Below are 21156 nucleotides of genomic sequence, written 5' to 3'. Positions count from 1 at the left end.
CAGAAATCTTGCAGGCCCTTAACTGTTAACTTCCAGTGACACTTAAGCTGCTTAAATCATTTGAGGCATTTTAAAATTTTGTCTCTAGTTTGACAGAGGTAGTAATTGCATTTTAAGCACTTATTTTCAGTGCATTTTTTTCAAAAAAATATGTATTTTCAAAACAGTACTAAGATACACTCTCCACACAAAAATAAGATTTTTTTTCCCCCCCTTAACTGGAATACCTAGGAAGATGTAAGTCTCAATGGAAAGAAACAGGAAGTATGATCTAGTTTCTGTTAATAATTTGATTACAAGTTRTAATGCATTAATAACCTGTGACCTGGTAAACTTTCCAGTTGAGGCACATTTTCTTTTTTCCCCTCTTTCTAAAATTTTACCTGAAAAGCTGGAATAAGTCTAACTCTAAGTAACTGCACATTTGATTTTTTTCCTTTAGGTACAGCATAAATGCTACCAGCTGCTGCACTCCATCTTTCAGCATCCAAACAAAACTGTGTCATATCCTTATATTCATTCTTTAGCCTCATCCATTGTGGGAAAATTGCGGGAAACAGAAAAAGCAAAACCTGAGAATGCTGCCGAACTTCAAGTCATTCAGGAGGGAATAAAGGTGGTAATAACTCTTATAGCTACAGCTGAGGAAGAGCACCGTAAGTACTTCTGTTACTAGTATCCAGAGCGTTAGATATGCTGAAATTTGCCACAGGTTTAAAAAAAAACAAAAAAAAACCAAAAAAAAACCAACAACAATAGGAAATCCAGTCCTGAACAATAATTGCTAACAAAATTTTTATGTTGCTTTTCACTGTATAGTTCAAGTAACAGTTGCTACTTTATAGTTTGTGTTAAATGTTAATTTGGTTCACRAGAGATAAATACTTCTAGCTAGTATTTGAAGCTGTTCTTAAAAAGTGTGACTAAACATCGTTTTGAATGTTTATAGGTGCTCATTTGGTGGCCTGCCTTCTTCCCATCCTTATTTCCTTTCTTTTGGATGAAAATGCCCTGGTTTCTGCTACAAACTCAGCAAAATACCTACATGAGTTTGCTTTGCAAAATCTGATGCAGATTGGTCCACAGTACTCATCAGTTTTTAAAAAACTAATAGCTTCCTCTCCAACTATGAAAGCCAGGCTTGAATCAGCTGTAAAAGGCAATCAAGAAAGCATCAAAGTGAAAACTGCTAAACATGCAAAGAATCCTGCGAAAAGTGCAAGCATTCAGCTGAAGACCAACTTTCTTTAAAGTCTCTTACTGTAATTTTATGCACTTTGGTATTGACAGCAAAAAATGTCCCTTTTGATTTCTAATTAGAGTAGGAAGAGTTGATCTCATACATAATTAAGTTTGCATTGAATCACCATAGGAACTTTTTAAGAGAAAGCAAATCTCTAGATAACTTTGTTAGTGTCATAGACTTCTTAAACATTTTTGATCACTATGAATAAAATCTATCAGAGGACATCTAATMTGTATTTTTGGATTATTTTGTATTAAATTACCAGAAATGCATGTGTATATTAAAAAACTATAATAATCATAGATAAATTTAGGAGCAGCCTACATTTGGTGATTAAGTAAATTTATTTTTGCTTTAAATCAGAGTATATCAAAAATAAGTTACTCTGGGTTTTAGATTTAACTGGGATTATAAATTTACTTGCAGGCTGTAATCTATCCTAATTAATTATTTAACATTCTGCATCATTAAGTAAATAGATTAAATATCCTTGTAAAGCCTTACTATAAATTATTGTTGATCTCAAAATTCAACTCAATAAAGGTAATATTGATAGCTTTAATTTCAATAAATTCTGAGCTGGCCAAGATTTAACAAATGCTGTTAAATACAACTTTGTAATGCATCTTCTGTGAGGCCCCAGTAGTGCTTTATACAGTGGGACTATTATGCATATGTAAGTATTTGCAGGCTCGGTGCCTTGCTGCTTGACCTAGTCTCACTTTTCAGGACGTATACTTGTGTTAACTTTGTATTATGTTAGCCACGCAACTGAAGCTTACATATCTTGTCCAAGATAGGACAGCAATTTTAATACACTGTGCCTCTGATTCAGACGTCTATTATATCTGGATGTTTGTTTCCTGATCTTTAGATGATCAGTTATATATATATATATGTATGTAACTCTCCTTAATATACATATCTCTACACCAAGAGATGGAAATATTTGAAATCAGCTTGTCTTGTTAAATAAAGTACAACAAACTCATATTAAGGAGTATTAAATTATCATTTTTATCAAGGAACATTTTTAATATAAAAAAACAATTATTAAAATTGCAATGGCTATGAAGCATTTTCTACATACAGTGTATTGACTTCTTAATACCAGTATTACCTAAACCAAACACTATCAAACTGAGGATAGTATTTCCTTGCTGAAAGTAATTAGTTGGGAAAAAAGCATTTGCAGAACTGAGAAACTGAGAACACTGTGACTCAGGAAGTGTGATGTACTGTATTTTATTATAAGTTTTGTATATAAATATAATTGTAAATTGTACAGAATTAACCATCTGACCAAAGTTCTAACAATTCATTTTTCTAATTTGCATAAATAAAGCTAATTTTCTTCACTTAAGATTTGTCTTAGTCATTTTACCCAGTAACAGAGGAGTTCTAAGGACTTCTGTATAACAGAAACAGGAGGCTGTCACAAGGAAACCAGTAAGGAGTGTTTGGGCAGGATGCACCAAGGTCTGTGACTTGACAGTGGAGGTTTTCTCTGTTCTATAAAGCACAATGGGAGAAATAAGTAGAATCAAGGAGATTTTATCTATGTAAATACCAGTTCTGTGCCACATGCTGCAATGTGTGAACTGTGGGAAGATGGCTTAGATGCCTTCCGTCTTTCTCTGGAGCACCAGAAGTTGTTTTTTACACCTATTACAGCAAACAGTCAAAATTGTAGTTCCTGTTAGTTGTGTCAAAAGGGAATCCTCTGAACTTCAGCAATTCAGCAAAAAATCTCGATCTCATTAGTCCTTTCTTGATCTCATTACTTTCCCCCTCAAAGTTGGCTGTGTACGTTCTTTGAGAGACGTTATCTAGGCCATTTCTGGAAAAGCAGAGAAAGCTCGAAACTAGTATTGTGTTTATTATATAAATGGCCAAAAATGTTCCTAAGAAAGTTAGCTAGCTAGCTGCTACAGCAAGTATGCGTGGTTACTTCTTCATTCATGTAATTTTGTAAGAACAGGATTCATGTTTTTTTTCAGTAAAATTTTTTGATGTTGATTTATCATACTATCTTTCTTTGCTCAAAAGCTTTTCAGAAACATGTTCATGTTGCGTGAGCAGCAAGTAAAGCTGTTAAAAGCCATCTTTTAAAGCCATAAAAGTTTAAAAGCCCTAGGTTTTGCAGAGAATTCCACTGTCATAGGTAGTATCTAACTGAACTAGATAGCGAAGTGCTGTATTTAGATGATTTGGTGTCCTCCATCAAGCCTTGTAGCCACATGAGGAAAAGCCCCATTTTCAACCTATATGTGTATTCTAAATGCACAAACAAAACCAAGATTCTGTAAATAGAAAACCATAACTAATTCTTAATGCCTGTAGATTACTTGCATAGGTTTAATTCATTACGATAATTAATTAATCCATATAGCTAGTAAAAATACCTGTGTCTTAAGTCTGTGCTTTATTGTTTACACTTAAAACCACAAACGCAATCATGCAAGTAAATTCACTTGTTTAAGTCTGTATAAATGAATCTGTTACAGAAAAGATCATTTCAGTTAGAAGAATTTGGTTATAGGATATCAGATATCTTTGATGCTGTCTTATTTACAAAAAACTTGCATAAATTTCTTTATTCCTGAAGAAATAAGTAGGAGCACAGAGTGATTTTGGTTTTAATCCACTCTTTGTTTAGCCAGCACTCAAGATGGAATTTTACGTGTTTCGCTCCCCCCGCCACCCTTCCATTCGCAGACGTCTCTCTCTCMCCCCTGCTGCTTTCTCTGTCCCATGCCTCCTTGCTGATTGTATTTCTTAGCATTTTTTCAAAAGCACATAAATAAATTTCACCAAATTCTTCTTTGCTGTGAAGCATGTGGCCTGCACGTATTTTTATTTTCTATGATGGTTCCACCTTTTCTTTAAAAAGCTTGATGCTTTACTGTACCAAAAGGTCTTGATTATGCCTAGCCATAACTATATATAGAGAGAGGGGTACATCACAGAAGGTAATGTTTAACTGCTATAGAGAAATAATTTGCAGGCAATTTTGTTTATTGCAACAAAATAGAATTAGCCAAAATCACGCAAAAGCATCAAACACTTGGGGTGCAGTTATTTTTAACCGGATACAAAGTCTGTAGGACTCCAGCTGAATAAGCAGCATCTGTAATGGTCTTGTTTAGACTAGAAAACTCTGATCTGGTATGTTCTAAGGTGTAGCAGTCACCTTCAGACTGAGAGAAGCACCAGGCAAGTGATGCAGATAACAGCAGAAAATGGAATAAACAAATGCACAGGAAGCACAGCAGGTTTTTATTTACAGAGGTCAGTTAATTGGAATTTCTAAAGGGATTCCCCCCCCCCCCCAAAACTGCCACAGTAATGATGGCAGTCATTGCAATTGCAGGAGGGGTGGATCCAGGATAGGCAGTCAGCCAACAAAAAAAAACATGTTTCACCAGGTATTACACATTTTACCTGTACCTTACATATTTTTAGGATGTTAATATTGAAAGTTACTTATGTAGGATAGAATAAAAAAGATGCATTTAATGCATTGTAGTCTGGAAGGAAATACTGAAGATGCCAGTGCTACACCTACAGCCTCTCCAAAATGCTGGGTAGTTCTCCTTCGGTTTCTGATGTGCAGTTGCCCTTTTTTCCTTTTTTCTTGGAGTGTTCTCTGGAGAATAAATTGTTTATTACATACAACAGCGAAAGGGGAAGTGACATCTAAATATAGCAGAAGTAGGGCTGAAGATTTTCTCTGAGAAATAGGTCAAAGCACAAGCAGGCTTCCAAAAACTGTCCAAATGATCTATGGTAGATTAACCCAAATTCATTTACTTTGCAGCCGAGTATAAATGTTGCTTGGTGGTCTTCCTCCCACTTTTATAGTCCCAATCATCTGGAGTGCAGAATCAGATCCTAGTGTTGAATGTGGCATCAGATCTCTGTCATCTGTACTTGTACTTTAGCTACTTAATGGCAGCACTCACAGGAGAAAACAAATTGAGATGATCACTACCAAACACAGCAGGACACCCTCTCAGGAGGCATGTCATTTGTATGTGCCAGTTTGTCCAGAAAATGCACAGAAATCCCTATCATTTATATATGTAAAGAAGTCTGCAAATGAGAAGAGTCAGTTTCTGAAAGTTGCTGGTAAGAAGCTGAATCTAGTGATAAGAAAAATTGATAAAACCCTGTTCTCATATTCTAAGCTACTGTATCTCTTGAATGGCAATTGTCTATCCTGAAATTGAAATTTTTTTAAAAAATGTAAAGTTCTTGTATTAAAACTCATGTAAGTTCTCTCTCAGACAATGAAATACAATGTGGAATTGCTAAGATTCCCAGCTGCTACCAGCATGAAATATTCTAACTTTTTATATCGGCACTCTGGAGAAGATTTTGATTATGGGATTCTTGTAAGYATTTTCTCTACCTAGCGTCTCCATTCTTTATATCCTTTTCTACAAACAAGGAGAAGGTTTTGTATAAAACACTTGTTTTCAGTGAAAGTACATACTTCATAGGTTCTAGAAACAATTCTGATTTATACCTAAAAACATAAATACTCTCTAATTTGAAAATACAACCTATCATTATGAAGGCAAGTGCTGTTAACCTCATCCCTTCTCATGTAAGGTTCATGGCAAACATCGGAAAAGACTGCAACAGATAGATGCATGTTTTACAGGAAACACAGATAGGAAAATAACTAGTTCCAGTTGTTGCTACCAAATTTATCTGAAATTCAGTTAGAGGAATAAAAGAACATTCCGATAGGAAAAATCAGATTTTCCTTTACGACTGTTCATCAAAAGAGCAAGGGTAGGGAGAGGTGGATGGAGAGGGAATAAAGGCAATAAATGCAACGAAGAGGTTTTTCTCTTCCAATCTGGGGCATGATACACTCTGACAACACCTCACTATCTATTTCCAGCAACAAATAAATGTGCTTGCCCGGTTTTTATTTACTACTGCAGTAGTAAACTGATTACTGATTGACACTTGAAACTGATTTTGAAATAGTCAGATTGCCCAAACTGTATACAAAGATTTGTTTTGGTCCTGTTCTTATTATAACTGTTGTGCCWCATCTATAATTGCCTGAGCAATACTCTTGTTTAGTGTGCGTATGAAACCCACTAAGCTGGTGTGGTAAAGGTCTGTGCTGGTCTGCAGAAAATCCAGATGTGAACTTGTCAAAGCAGGAAACTGTTTAACCGTTAGGGAGTCAAAGGACACAATAATGTGATCAGAGGGAGGGTGGAAGGGTAAACTGATTTCTTCATTCCATATTCCTGACAGGTCCATTTTGAGGCCAACAAATCTGGGAATAAYTTGCTTCTGTAAAGCAAGAACTCTCAGGCTGGTTGGAGAGGAGAAATCAAGAATATCGGCCAGTGAACTTTAGTTCTAGCCACCTTCTAGAACGTATAGAGAATACAGATATACATGAACCTCAGGGCTGCAAAGATTTGCAGCCTTCTGCCTTGATAGATCCCACATAGAGATAGAGCAAGAAAGCCATCCCTGCTCTGCAGGTACTAAGGAGACAGTCAGTGGGCATGGTGTGAACCTCCAAATCAGTTTTCTTTGTCTGAAGGCAGCTGAACCTGGGGAAGCTATCACTGAATTGCCTAGAGGGCTTTTTTTTTTCTTTTCTTTTTTTTCTTTTCTTTTTTTTTTCTTCTTCCTCCCATATAGGCAACTACCTACTTTTCCAGCAGGTATCTTTCTTTAAGTACCTACTCACACAAGGTGCCTGTTCCGGGCTCACACAGGAACATAAAGCTACCACAGCTCAGGGCCTGGATTCTTGCTGAGATTGCTGGTAGTCAAATGCAACTAGAATTTGTGGGTAAGTCCATCTCACAAACGTAACAGTGCTCTTCTGCAAACTGGTCTGTGCCATGTGCAAACATGTCTCTCCTTYATGTCCTTCAGAGCAGTAGCTGTTTCAGCCTGCCAGTGCCTGTGCGTTCATCCACTCAGTGTCCTGCTTGGTTTTGTGTGCTTGCAACAACAGTCAGAACCATGAACTCAAATTATTTAGGATAAGCAGCAGTCATTCATAAAGATTCCTAAGTTTTTCTGGCTATGAAGGAAATGGAAGAGATGCTGGGCTTGCTGGTAATAGAGCAGAGAGACCACTGACACTGATGYGAAAGAAGAGATCACTTCTGCAAAGCTTTTGTGAGCAAGAAAGTGAACAGCAGGCAGAGATGTACCTTGTTTGCCAAGCTTGAGATGACCAGCACGGCTGCAACCTGTCTGCAGGTGACAAGCCACCATTGTGCAGTTATGTGAGAATTTTTTTCCATTATGTGAAATTTGCCAAAATCKGCCAGTGCCTTTCTCCTCGCAGTAGTACCAACGCGTAAGGTGCCCGCCACTGCCTTTGGGACCTGGCTGTTCCAGGCTGCAGTGCATCCAGCCGAACCAACTCCGCTGCTGGCAGTCAGGACTCCCAACAGCAGCCTTCACTGCCTTGTTCTGGATGTAACTTAAATGGCTTTCAGTGCCACGGTTTTCTCCTGTAGGAGGGAGTAATGAGTATGTTAACTGCAAGGGATCCTGTTTCCTCACTCTCTAGGATTACAAACACCTAGACTACACAGGACTGCCCCCAAAACAAGAGAATGTATTTCTAGTTAGTGCAAGAACGGAGGAAGGCAAGCAAGTATTTAAAATCCAGTTTCTGTTCAAGTAAATATGCCAGAACTATGTAAAACTCACTTTTAGGGTTCCTTTCTGGCTGTCTTCCTTACCCGTCAGGTAGCCAACACCGAGCCATGACTCGCTGAGTGACTTCTGCTCGTTACAAATGCTGGAGGGCGATAGGCTCCAGACAAGCAAAGCGAGAGAGGTTTCCGAGAAGGTGAGGCAGGCCATGGGGAAGAACAGTAGCAAAGGTGCAACTGGAAAGGTTGTACAGGAAGCAACAGTATTCTTGAGGGATCATTTTTCAAATTGAACAAATGCTGAAGGACTAGAACAGGGCAGAGAGGCAGAAAGGGGGGCTCAGAACAAGAGAATATAAATGCTACTAGGGCATGGGTGGTAAGAGGAGGAAGAGAAAATAATAATTAGATCAGTTATGTGGTTGACTCATTGCTCTGCTGCTAATTAATTCTCACAATCTTACAAGAAATGACACTCTCAAGTAAATTCTCAGTAAGGACTGAGAAGCGAGGAGCCATTAACTTAGATTCTGATAATCAGTTCAACATATTCTAGTGTCACCCATACTACCAAAACAGGAAGGTGTTACTGTAGGTGAATTCCTTATGGCAAAAGCTAGTTTACCCAATGGATTTGTTTAAGCTGGCACGGAGCTTTTTGTGGTATCACAYTAAAACAATCAAATAATTTCACCCRATTTTTTTTAATGACTCACAGACGGAAGTTCTACATGCTCCTGCTGATAGCATTTAACCCAGCATACGGGAGGGACATTAAAATCCCAGAATCCAAACGTTTCCTGGTCTAGTCTCTTCTCTGTCTCAACAGTTGACTAGAATCCCATAAAATATTTTACAAATGAAACTACTCTGAAGTTCCTACAATTTTATGATACATTAGATTTGCTTGTTCTACTTTGTATGCTCCATGATTCACTATTAGGACGTGGAGAGACTGCCAGCCAGGCATGTAAATCAAAGCAAAACGCTTTGTACTAGGCAGCACAGCACGAGACCAGTTAATGACATTATTATAAAAAAGTAATATAAAGTTACTAGCACGTGATACTGGGAAACTCTATCTGTTGACAGTATATGTAATAAAGCAGCCATAAATTGATCACAAGCTCTGTGGTCTCTAAGGAAACCATGAAAACTGTCACTGCAATAATGGAAACTTCATCAGACTGCAGCGCCTGTCATTGCTCCACCAAGAAGAAAATCACTATGAGTATGCAAGGTAGGAAGACAAGCCTGAAATTACAAAACTAACCAACTGCAACAGCAGACACCCACTCTATTTTTATTGTATTTTATTTATTTTGAGTATTACCTGCAGCACCCATTTCTATTGTATTTTATTTATATTGAGTATTAYTTACAGGAGTCACGCATGCACACTTTGTATGTTATCAATAAAAGATTTTGGTATTAGTATAAGGAGTTGTATGAGTTGCAAAATTTTGCCACTGCTCCCTTATTAGATTAGGATTTCAGCGGAAAACAGGACGCGTTCTCTGATGATGATTATTCCTTGGAGTGTCTTTAGAGGACTGTAAAGTGGTTTTCAACATTCAGTGGCAGGTGAGTTTTTCTGGGGCAGGTAGATGAGAACAGAGTGCACTGACTGGTTCCTGGGGGTTGTAATCCCAGAAAACTTCCAACTACCTTTAATTGCTGGCAGCAGTTCAGTTCCTTCAGGGCAAGGAAGAGAGTGTAAATACCTGTAGCCTTTAATTACACCTTGTTCCCCTGTTCTGAAGAAATCTAAACCTCTGATAACAGAGTCTGCACAAAATAAGGCCTAAGAGGGAGAATGGTTTTCAAAAGCACAGGAAAAGGTGCATGTCTYTCTGCAGGATAGAGGGCAAATGGAAACAAATCATGGAAGTGCAAGAGGAAACGCTCCCTGAATAATAGAATCATCCCACTGTAGAATGATGATTATGATTTTGATCTWTTAAACTTCTTACCATTTATAAATTCAAGACTATTCCATTCCTTAATTTCGGGAATGAACTACAATTCAGTCACTGTTCACTCCTAGTCTACTAACCCGATCACTAGAACAGGTAAATAAACTCCTTCTCAGCACATAATTAATATCCTAACAAGGAAGACAATATTCTGAGAACAAAAACATCACCATAAACCTCCAAAATTTAATAATAATATAACATTAATTGTAGATTAAAGAGATGATAGGAGCTGGAAAATAAGGAATGATGCTGCAAAATTATCCCAAATACCAGGTACAAGAACACAAAATAAGAAATTAAAGGAAAATCTGATGGGGAAAAGACTACAGAACATGCATTTGTTAGGCAGATACASAGCAAATTAGATGCTTTATGACTTCAAATGGCTCTCTTAATAAGTAATGTCACAGCTGGATGTATTCTTGSCAGTTACTCAGCTAGCGAGCGATAGCACCTCCTTCACATGGGTGTCTCTCATAAAAGGCAACACTAGAAGAAGAACCTTGAATTCAGATGCTGCCTGTGAGTCCGAGCTGCAACATTTCTGAAACATTCTCAGACTACCTACCAAGGGGATAAAGTGTTTGTGACAGCAAGCGTAGGGAGGCTTGGGGTGGGGGGAGCTTCCTGCGTTGCTTTTGGTCTAAAATCACACCACTCCGTTCTGTGTTTAAAATAGAGTCAAAAAGATAAATAGAAGATGGAATGTGTCAGTGAAAGAATAAATATGAGCATAATTTAAATAGAAGATGAAATGTGTCAGTGAAAGAATAAATATGAGCATAATTTAATCTTTTTATTTTTTTTCAAATATTTGTCATAGCTGATCAGTCACTGTTTGGCTTCCAAGCTGGAGTTTGTATTGCTGGTTTAAATACTGCAAAACAGAAAAATGTATTACCAATTATTTTTTCATATAGGTCCACAATTCATGGCATTCTTCAGACATCTTCTGGGCTGATCTGAACATTACTATAAGGCTAGGCAAAAGCTTATCCTAAAAAAGCACTCGAATCTAATGGCTTTGAAAGCTATGAAAACTAGGACCTGAGCAGTAGTTAAATATGACTGAAATAAAATTCAAACATTTAGATAGCAAAATCTTAATCTAAAATATAGAAATCTCCTGGCTAAGCATGCTTTTTCTTTCGAGTTACTTAGTGTGTAAACCCTTGTCTGGGAGGGAGAAGGAAGAAAGTCGGGGGGAAGATTCGATACGCTGCAAAGGCAAATACTGAACACATATAGCAAATCGGAGTCAGGCATGGCATCATTTTTGATAAAAAATTATGAAAAGGTCTAATTTTCAGAAGTATTATGCCACAGGCACCTACGGGGGTTAAGTTTTTTGGAAAAACGCAATGGCTTATCAGGAAAGCACAGCCTGCACTGCTGCTCCCAGGGCTGAAGCGCCTGGACACAACAACGGAGTGATTTTCCCACTGGTAGAGCAGGGGAAGCAGCAGCAGAGCTTGTGGTTTGTGTGGCAGATGAAACCTTGTATTCAGGAATGCCTGCGAGATGAAGGAGGTACTCTGCTTGCTATGAGAAGTCCATGAGATTCAAGAGGCCCTAGTGAAATACTCCTATCTCAGTCGATATAGAAATAGAGGTCCTGTCTGAGACGTGAGTGCAGCTTTTAAAAACACATGCCTAGTTTATTGCTGTCAGTTCTGCTTGAGCTTAATAAAGAAGTTTACATGCAGGATGAGCTTGTCATTTGATTGTGTGGGAGAGGGATGGAAAACCCAAGGCATTATTTACTCCATGTAAGTCCTTGTTTGGGAGGAGAACTCTTTTAAACATTGGAGAAATCAAGATATATTTCCTTAAAAAATCTTGCCAGTTCTTGTCAAAGCTCTGCTCCTAAGAGACAGTTGGAGTCTTGGTATGGGATATTTCCACAGAGAGTTTGGGAAGCTCTTTCAAGGGAGGGGTGGGGAAGGTTGTGGTCACATTCCCAGAAATAATCCGTATCTGACATGCCAGGGCATCGGAGAAAATGCATTTTATCAGGCAATTTCGGTCTTAAAAGTGACTGTGCAAAACAGTTCTACCAATAGAGCTTTAACCTGAAAGAAAATACTACATAATATCAAAAGGTCTGTGAAATGATACTGAAAGTGTCATTTTGACTTGCGTCATTTTTAGTAACATAATTCATCCAAATATTTGACTCCATTCTTATCTTATCTAGAATTATCTTTAAGGCCATGAGTCAGGAGACTCCTGGTGCTCTTCTCTAATGCAGCAACATATTTCAAGGTCATTAGTCCAAGATATATTCATGTTCAGTCCAAAATTTTGCAAACTGTTATAGTCTGTTATTCTATGCTTTTATAAATGACAACTCGTACTAACAGGATTGCTTTCAACATGAATTTTTAGGTTTGTTTTTAGCCCCTGTTCGTGATTCGAGCTTACAGTAATAGACTAAAGCATCAAGCATCACTGAGCTAAAACAGGAAGTATTAGTACGCACAACCACCGCGCTGGCTGCTGTTAGCGGCAGAAAGCTGCTTAAATCTGCTATGGGGAGGGTGGGGAGGGAGTGTGGAGGGAATGAAACAAACCTGGAGTTAAAACAGAGTCAGCACCACCTTAGACAGAATTCAGTCATTTCACGACTATATTGATGACAAGTCAACTTAGGACGCCTGATTTTTATTAAGATAAATATGTAATGTGCCTCACTGTACAGTCCTAATCAGCTGCAAGAATCACTAAAAACAATAAATGCAGGATTTGTGGTTACTGGGCTACTGTTCTCAAATTCTYGTCTGCAACATCCCTACAAATCATCAGCCATGATTATAGCTGATAATTAATGTACATTAACTCCCATTACGTTCMAATTCTGTGGTGTAACTGAAGCAGCCATGTTTAAAACTGCTGCGTTCGAGCAACTAATGCTGCAGGGGGTAYGGCTTAATCCTGGAGTTCTGGCTTAGAGGACAGACAGAGCTGTGGATCGCTGTACAGTTAGGAACGTTTTGATACTTGCATCTTCTAACCATTTAGGAGACATAAGGATATCAGTCCCGGGATCATGTTTCCTACCACAACTGTTAATCAAGGTAAAGAGGAAAAGCAGATTAGGCTACAATCTTGAAGTCTTTCATTATCTTTATTATTTAAAACAGGATATCCTGTTGCTACAGCATAGTTCTTGCTAAAGGATACATGAGGTGCCTGCCCTAGAACACAGAAGTCTCATCTTTYTTGTTTAACATCATGGGAGGAAGTCTCTGGCTTTCATATGCGCGTATGGGCTAATTCCTGCCCACAGTTACATGTACGAACACCTCCCGCTTTCATCCTGAATTTCATACATCAGCGGGGTACAATAAGGTGATGGAAGGCACAATTTACCTTCTGTCTTAAGACTGCTTTCTATGACTATCTGCTTAAGATAACCTTTGTRTATATGACTTCTGTGGACAGTAATTTCTTTTCCCCAGAAAACATATTGCTTATTACTTTCCCATTGAATTACTAATAATGCTAAATGTTGGGCAATGTTACTAGGAGCTACCAGCCCTGCCAGTGAGGCTAGACCAGATTCTGGCTTTGATTTGTTATCTAAGGCTTTCCCAATCTGGAAGGAAGCTCTGACTYGGGGTAAACTGGAAAGGCTGGCTGCTTTCCAGCTGTGCTCCCCTTCTTTCCAGCACAGGGTCAGAATCTCTCTCTCCGGCTATACCTTCATACCTCGTCTTGGTGAGTCACCTCTGAACACAGAGGTGCAGCCTTGCTTACATCTGCAGTGTATGGACTGCAATGCAGATCAGCTTCTAGCTTCCTCCTGGGTTTTTCTGCACAAGAAAAGAGTTGGATCAGTACAGTTGGGAGACCAACAAATATAAATGAGGGTTGCAGAGTTCAACTACTAAACAGCTTATCATCATGTACTATGTTACTCTCTGATCTGCTTTGTACCCTTTGTCCTGATTTTCTGTTTACACTGTAAACTCTGGGACACAGGTGTCTTTTACTACATGTGTACAGTGAGGCTCAAATCTCATTTGGGGCCTTTTGATCATTTCAATCACAAAAACTCCCACTAATGACTGATTCTCCACTAGCAAATACTTAGGGACCAGTGGCATAAGATTCAGCAGCCCCAGGCTATTCCTTTTTACATCAGCATCCGAGCAGGGACTGGGACATAGACTATTTGTTGTAGTCAAGGAGCTGTAATTACCTACAAGCATAATTGTACATGAAATGCTACTGCAAAAATTTGGTGGACAAATATTTCTAACAACAGTAATTGCTGACATCATAACTGTGGTACAGTACTTGGAAAACACATGGTAAGCTGGTGACACTTCTCCATCAAAATAGCTCCGGTCCRTACTCCATAAACATTACAGACTACAAGGGAATACTATTTTTTTCTCCTTGAAACACAAGTGGAAAACATACAAAGGCAACATCACCTCTTTGTACTCTTTAAATTTGCAACTTGCAGATCTTTAAATGAACAAATGAGAACTGTCACATAATCTGTTGAACTGAATTCCAGAGAAAGGAACTTTATTCTTCATTAAAGAGTGATCATACGACACAGCCTCTACTGGACCAAACTTTTGTTGGAAATAGCCTGGAAACAAAATGTTTGGTCCAGGTGTTTCAATGTCTGGGTCTCATCTTAAAAAGTCAAGCCAGCTAAGAATTTTTTACAAAATTTTGGTAATGGAATTTGGAGACTCACTTTAGCTCAACTCTTTTAACAGGTACTAGGACTAGAGCCAACTGCTGGCCCACACTGGTGAGACCTTACTGACTTCAGTAGAACAGCATTTCTTTATAGAGATCATTTGGCCTGCCGATTTTAAGGATGGCACTGTATAGAAAACTGGGTAGAGGGCATTCTTGCTTTGATGCAGGCTCCGACACACAACGCTTAGTCATTTTAATAAGTTACCTGTGTCCACTGAGATCAGTGTTTACAAAACAATTTATACGCATAACAAAACCTCCAAAACAAGCTAATGTTTTACAGTATAAAAATATAACTAACTCTAAAACTCAGAGCATACATAACAAAATAACGTTGGTGTCTTACCATAAATAAAAAATAAATAATGCAACACTGACGTTAAAAGCTCAGCCACAGGAACTTGGGCTGGAGATTAGATAGTAACTACTTTACAGCCAGCCTTACTATTTCACATATCGATCCCACATGCACATGAACTGAAAACCCAAATCCTGTACAGTAGCTGAAGTAACACTTTGTGATCCATTCATTGAAACCTCATCCTACTGGCGTAAGTCAATTGGTTACCAAAAGGGTATAATGTAGGGTACAACAACAAAAACGGGTATGAATCATTTATCCTGTGCTACTCACTCATCRCGTGGATCTCTGAACTCCTGGAACACAGCTGATGAAGCTTTCCAAAAATAGGTCAATAACCATGTCAATAACCCAGGCATGGTTGGTAAGTATACCAATCATCCCCACTATGTTTAAGCTGGGTTACAAGGTAACTGAAATCACTAATGCAAATAATTTGGTACGGATAATACACATAAGGGGTCAATGAGAAAGCAATTAATTCTCCTACAAACTTGTAGCTCTGTCACAAAGCGCTCTACTGTCAGATCAAAAACATTTTCTTTAATTGTGCCTTAGCACAGTTTGAAATGTAGTGAGCATGGCTAACTTTCCRAGCCTTCGTCGCAGTACATCCACTTTTTTCTTCCGCCACGTGTGCTGTTTAAATCAGTACAGGCTTAGAATAAATACAGTCGAGGCAGGTAAGTTTTCATTCAAAATCTACTTTTTCTAAATATTYTTCTAAACTGAAATGCATTAATTTATTTTCTTTTAATGTCTTGGGGGGTGTCTTTCATCATTTTCTTTATATTCTATTTTGTCACTCAACATAACAGAACAAATTTCAGGGCTCTGTTCTGTTTGAGGGTTTTTAACTTTTTAAAAACATCTTTCTGTTCATGTAGTTCAGAAAAATTAGAGAGTAGCAAAAGGAAAACCAAGGTGAAGAAAACAGCTAGGAGGACTCCTCTCCCCATGTATTATTTGCTGCATTGAGTAATAAAGGACAAAGAATAAAACTGAATCCTGTGGAAATTACAACTGCTTTGCAAAATTGTTTTGCTATTTAATACAGCTGGTAACCTGTGAATAAGTCCAAAGTTTACAATGAAGGAGAAATCCCAGTGCATGCACAATGTGATCCATGTTTATAAATAAAGATTAATCAAGGAAAAATCAGGTACACAGTTTACTACCTGTAACATATTCCTTAGGGAGCATGTGTTCTTTCCCTGCAAGAGTATAAACTCATGTAACTGTAGAAACTTTCTACTATGATTCTAGATAAAGCCATTTCCTCACTTCTGATGAGGATTTAAGTTGTATGAATGGCACCTTTACCATACACCAAATAATACAAGGTTTATTTGAACTTGCAGAGTGCACAGATTATCTTTCCAAAAGAATAAGCTATTACAACCTACTGTAATTACYCGTTTTTCCTAAACAGCAATCAATAGGGCAAGCAAATTTGCCTGTTTCATCAGTAAATGAATATAATACAAGCAAGCTTTTGGGGGAGTATTTTTCTCAAGTGCTACAGTACAGTACCAGCAGTGAACTTTGTCATATTGCACCATAATATTCTGTTGATTTTTCCAGTTTGAATGGAGAATGTAGCTCTTAATCAGTTAGCAACTRATCCAGTAATTCAGGTTTTAGGAGTTTGAGACTGTTTCTTCTTTTTGCATGTCAAGACATTCAGCACAGTGGTGAATAGGGCATAATTTCATTTCAAGAACAGTAAAAGGTATTAGTGAGCTTTTAAGTCTATAAAAAAATATTTTCCTTCCAATAAAATTCTAAGTAGCTGAGATATTTAACCTCGGAAAATAAAAGAATCATCTGACTATAAAGATACTTTTTATTGTAAGTCTTCTTACTGGCACAGATCTTTGAAATTCATTTATAGTACTTCATCCGAATGCTGAGAGCAACACATCAAATGCTTGGTAGGATTACACGTATAAGTTTTACTTCTATAATAAGGGAATAAAATTAGGTGGAACTAATCTCAATTCTTGGTTAACCTTCTGATTCAGAAAGTTTTCATCCAGTCTGTGCCATTAAGAATGGTTAGAAAAGCCATGATCTGAAGTGCAGATCTTTCTGCACTTGCCTTGGATTTAGATTTATTGCCATTGCCTACAGTTACCAGTGGACAGGGAACAGTTAACAGCCTGAAATAGGTAACTGGTGTCACGTGAGGAAGACRTGATGGTGTCAAGGGAAATGCGTGAGCGCAGGCTGTGGCTGGAAGAAGAGGAAGAGAGGTTACTTTCCATTGTCTGTTCAAGTGAATGATGCAGCTGAAGGTAAAATAAGATAAAAGGAGTTAAGTGATACAAGTTTACAAACTTCTTAGTGCCCAGCCTGGCACACCAAAAAAAGTAAATTTATACTTTTTTTTTTTAAGTTCATGTAGGYGAGTTTACTTAGAAAAAAGCACTATAATTTACACAATTTGTCCTATTTCTGAACAATCACCTCAGAAATGAGAAAGTTAACATTGGAAATACCTGCATTTTTATGAAAACTGTTCATCTGTATATATTCCCACAAACTTCACTTGTTTTTGAGGATAAGAACCTTCCAGGAAGTTGAAACTTTACAGAAGATTCTAACTAATCTAATGACTCAGCTGTGTACTTTCATAAACACCACGCCACTCGTACATCTTTCACGTCAACATTAGTAACACGCTCACCACATCAACATGCATCATTGCAACACTTGAACTACCGAAGAGGCAACCTTTCACACAGTGTTTGTCGCAGCAGATTGCCTAAGACCGCACATAGTAAACACACCATGCTTTGCAGCTGGCATGTAATTGTTCTCTGATTGCCGTGGTTGCAAAAATTGGCACTTACTTTTGGAAAGGCAAGATGCTTGACACCKTGTCTGTGTTCCCCAGTTTTGTGCAACAGCAAAGTGGCTAAAAAAGCATATCATAACRTAGCATGATTTAACAAAAAGCTTTCACCAACAGAATTTTATTTATGAAAAAGTAAGTTTTCCTAGAGGACAACCTTATAATCAATGTATTTATAAATTAAGTAATCAAATTCTATAAACTGAACAAATGGATATAATAAGCAACTTCCTGTCTTTGGTAATATCTGAGTTCCTTGCTTTGTTTGAGCTTAACATTTACCAAGAAAAAGAAATGTGTAAGGAATTACTCATATTTTGTCTCTGAAAGAGTAACAACTTTCAGTGTCTTCTACCATATTATTGTGTGGGTGTGAGAGAGAAAAGTGCTAAAGTAAAATGATAAATAATCTGTAAATACTCTTAGTGTTTTATTTGGCTGGGAGCAACACTGGCCTTTAGCATAAACTACTYCATTAAATCTGTGGAGGTGTTCAGAGTATGTTTATGTCACACACTGATCTATTTACTCCATAATAGCTTGATATTTTTAGAAACATCAACTTGGCATGTGTACACAGTTGGGCAGTACAGCTAATAAAAACATAAATTTTATGGGTCTCTAGCTTCCACAAAYTTAAATACACAGAGGAATCTGAGCTTCTTGTTTTATTTTAAGAGTAGGGATGCTTTATTTTGATATGTGGCYAGAGATTTGTTTTATTCTGCAACAAACGACCAATTATTTCTCTCTAAAGTTTACAGTCCTTACTATTATACTGTAACAGCATCATCACCTATGATAAACCTTTCCTTCTGACACCAATCAAAACTGTGTAGAGAATATCAGCCTGAATATGACACAGAAGAATAAGTTACTTTTTTCCAGCTATATATGAAAAGTATTTTTTCTGCCATGAGATGATTTTGCTGAATTCTAGCTAATGATGACTTTCAAACAGAATCAGAAACTTTCGAGAAGACCTGCAATGTCTTCTAATGGGTATCCCATGGGGTCTCCTTTGTAACAGCTCTCCTGAAGCTCTCTACATCTGCAGCTCKCTAATCCCTGATCCTAGCCACCCTCTGTGACACAAATTCTCTATGGCAATAGTTTGCATGTCCATGACATAATATTATGCTGATAATTGTGCTGAAGACATCTTTAAATTCACCTCTTAATCTTCAGGTAAATTTGCAGCAAAAATTCTGGTCATTGGTACATCATGCTCTACACAGTTCRTATATTTTGACCTTTTGTGACCTAATTTCCATTTCACAAAAGCATCCTCAGTCATTCATATGGCATATGTCGTAAGAGGAACTGTGTTTTATAGTACTACCTAGGACTTTATATAGCAACATGCCCAAGCAATCCAGTGTTTCATAAATGCTAAGACACTTCTGAGCGCATATTACTATATATTTTTTTTAATAAATGAGGAAATAGAGGCATGTAGTGATTACGAGACTTGGCCAAAGCTACACACAAAGTGTGTGTCAGTTGGTATTAGAATTTAGGTCTGTTTTCTAACTGAGCAAATAATTTGTACGTTATACCAATACAGTGTACRGTTGCTGTTCTTACAATTTTCATACAATGTTCAGGGTGAGCGTTCCTCAAGGCAGTTTTGACACTCAAGCTCAAGCTCCATTTTCACTTCAGTATACGGCATTACTTCTCACCTCGGTCTGGCTAAACTAGTCCACATAAAATCTTTCTTCTTCARTATGTTTAAGTTTAGCATTAACAAAATTTGGGGGTTTGAACAGAACTCTACTCACATGAAAATTCATATGAAAGCAAGTAAYGTTGTAAAAATGACTGACGCAATTCTTATTTAATAAGCAACTACCTCTAGTCTTATTTGATGGCTATTTTTCCTCATATTAAATATTAGAGAGCAGTCATTTTTGAAGATGAACTAGTGTTAGTCTATAGCAGTGCTGCATACAGAGAGTTTGAAACAGTAATCAAGGGATGCCATTTCCTGCTATATATTTCAAGGGAATACCTCTGACAACTGCTGAAAACAAATTGAATGTCCATTCAGTACACGAAATGTGTGTCAGTCAGACTACGAAGACATAGGATATAAATAAGAGGTTTATATACAATCTGTACAGCTGAAATTACATAGTTAGCACGTTATTCTTTTCTTCAGATTYAGTCCTGGGGGAAGAAATCTCATTATTGAGAACAAAAATTACAAACAAATTAATTCTTAACTATTGCAAATGTATCGCACAGAACATAGTTCAGGTTCATGACTAAGGAAGTAAAAACTGTTTTTGATATACCTCCTTTACTATAAAAAGTACAAGTTATATCACACTGGGTAATTAATGGAGAAGGACACGGAAGTATTTATGTTTATCCATGTAGAGATAAAGGTGTTTAAGACTGAAAGCTGCTTTYGGTACTTTAAAAAGTGTTGGACTTCTACTAGAGAATATTAAAAATCTACTATCTGGATTCTTTGCATGCATAATATCGAATTGGTGTGGTACCTCAATTGATTTTGATAATTTCACCTCTTCCACGGACAAGCGCGCGTCTGCACAGAGACACACGATCCAAAGAGCGCAGCACATTTCCAAAGACTGAAACGTTCGCTTGATTTTAAAGTTTTCACCGTTTACAATTCAAGAACATTATTTGCTTCGGTCTTCTGGAGAAGTTTGTAACACGTTGCTTTAACCTTCGSAACAAAAGGCAAAGGAAACCGTGCGGGCATCGGCAGGCACACGCGAGCCCGCCCGCAGGAGACGGGAGCAAGGTCGCCGCGCGCACGCAGCCCTCGCARTTTGGCCTAATTTTTCTGCTGCTCCCGTACCAGTGAAAGTGAAAGAAGATCAAGCTTCTAAATTTAAAGAGTGCAGTCTCAGCTCTCCTAACGCCTCACGGCCTTAGCTTTAAGCACGTAAGAAGCTTGCTGAGCCCGAAGGACAAGCGTACGCGAAGGAGACGCACGTAAAGCTCGGCAGGGCCGGAACAAGGGGCGCTCAGGAGACCTAATGCAGTAAGACCCGAAGTCTAAGCCGCCTTAGGAACCAGAATCAGGCCAGCTTCTGTYTTCTGTATTCAGAAAAAGGGTGCGGTAGGGATCGAGCTCTCTGAAGGTGCTGTTACAGCGCCGAAGCACCACGGTTTCTGCACGTGCTAAGTTTTACCTGAGCCCGACGGCTACCGCCTCTCCGCTCCCCGTTTCAGCCTGCTGATCACAGGAGACGTCCGCGGCGCGGGCAGCAGCGACACTCAAACGTGCAACAGTCTCATCTACTGCACTTGTGTTACGGGGCTTTACATGACCGAGCTCCTGGCGGAGC

General features: G+C 38.1%; 1 protein-coding gene and 1 long non-coding RNA gene across 10 annotated transcripts in view; one reads left to right on the top strand and one right to left on the bottom strand.

The window, feature by feature from the left end:
- The window catches only part of HEATR5A (HEAT repeat containing 5A), a 73032-nt gene extending 70423 nt beyond the window's left edge, over positions 1-2609 (top strand). For all 9 annotated transcript variants that reach the window (XM_085301669.1, XM_085301675.1, XM_085301676.1 and 6 more), the window contains 2 exons: positions 443-656; positions 950-2609. In XM_085301669.1, coding sequence (XP_085157795.1) covers positions 443-656; positions 950-1251 — 516 coding nt within the window. In that variant the 3' untranslated portion in view covers positions 1252-2609. The remainder of the gene's footprint in view (positions 1-442; positions 657-949) is intronic.
- A 6592-nt stretch (positions 2610-9201) lies between these two features.
- LOC146597617 (uncharacterized) lies at positions 9202-21150 on the bottom strand. The gene is made up of 3 exons (XR_014895446.1): positions 21001-21150; positions 13596-13699; positions 9202-9600 (listed from the first exon to the last, which is right to left on the bottom strand). It is a non-coding gene; the product is annotated as an uncharacterized LOC146597617 (long non-coding RNA).
- Positions 21151-21156: the final 6 nt, after the last annotated feature.

Source organism: Rhea americana, unplaced genomic scaffold (genome assembly GCF_003343005.1).
Source record: "Rhea americana isolate MKP2758 unplaced genomic scaffold, rheAme1 scaffold_18, whole genome shotgun sequence".
Classification (NCBI taxonomy): domain Eukaryota; kingdom Metazoa; phylum Chordata; class Aves; order Rheiformes; family Rheidae; genus Rhea; species Rhea americana.
The sequence above is the reverse complement of the archived record's forward strand: the minus strand, read 5'-3'. Positions and strand labels throughout refer to the sequence as shown.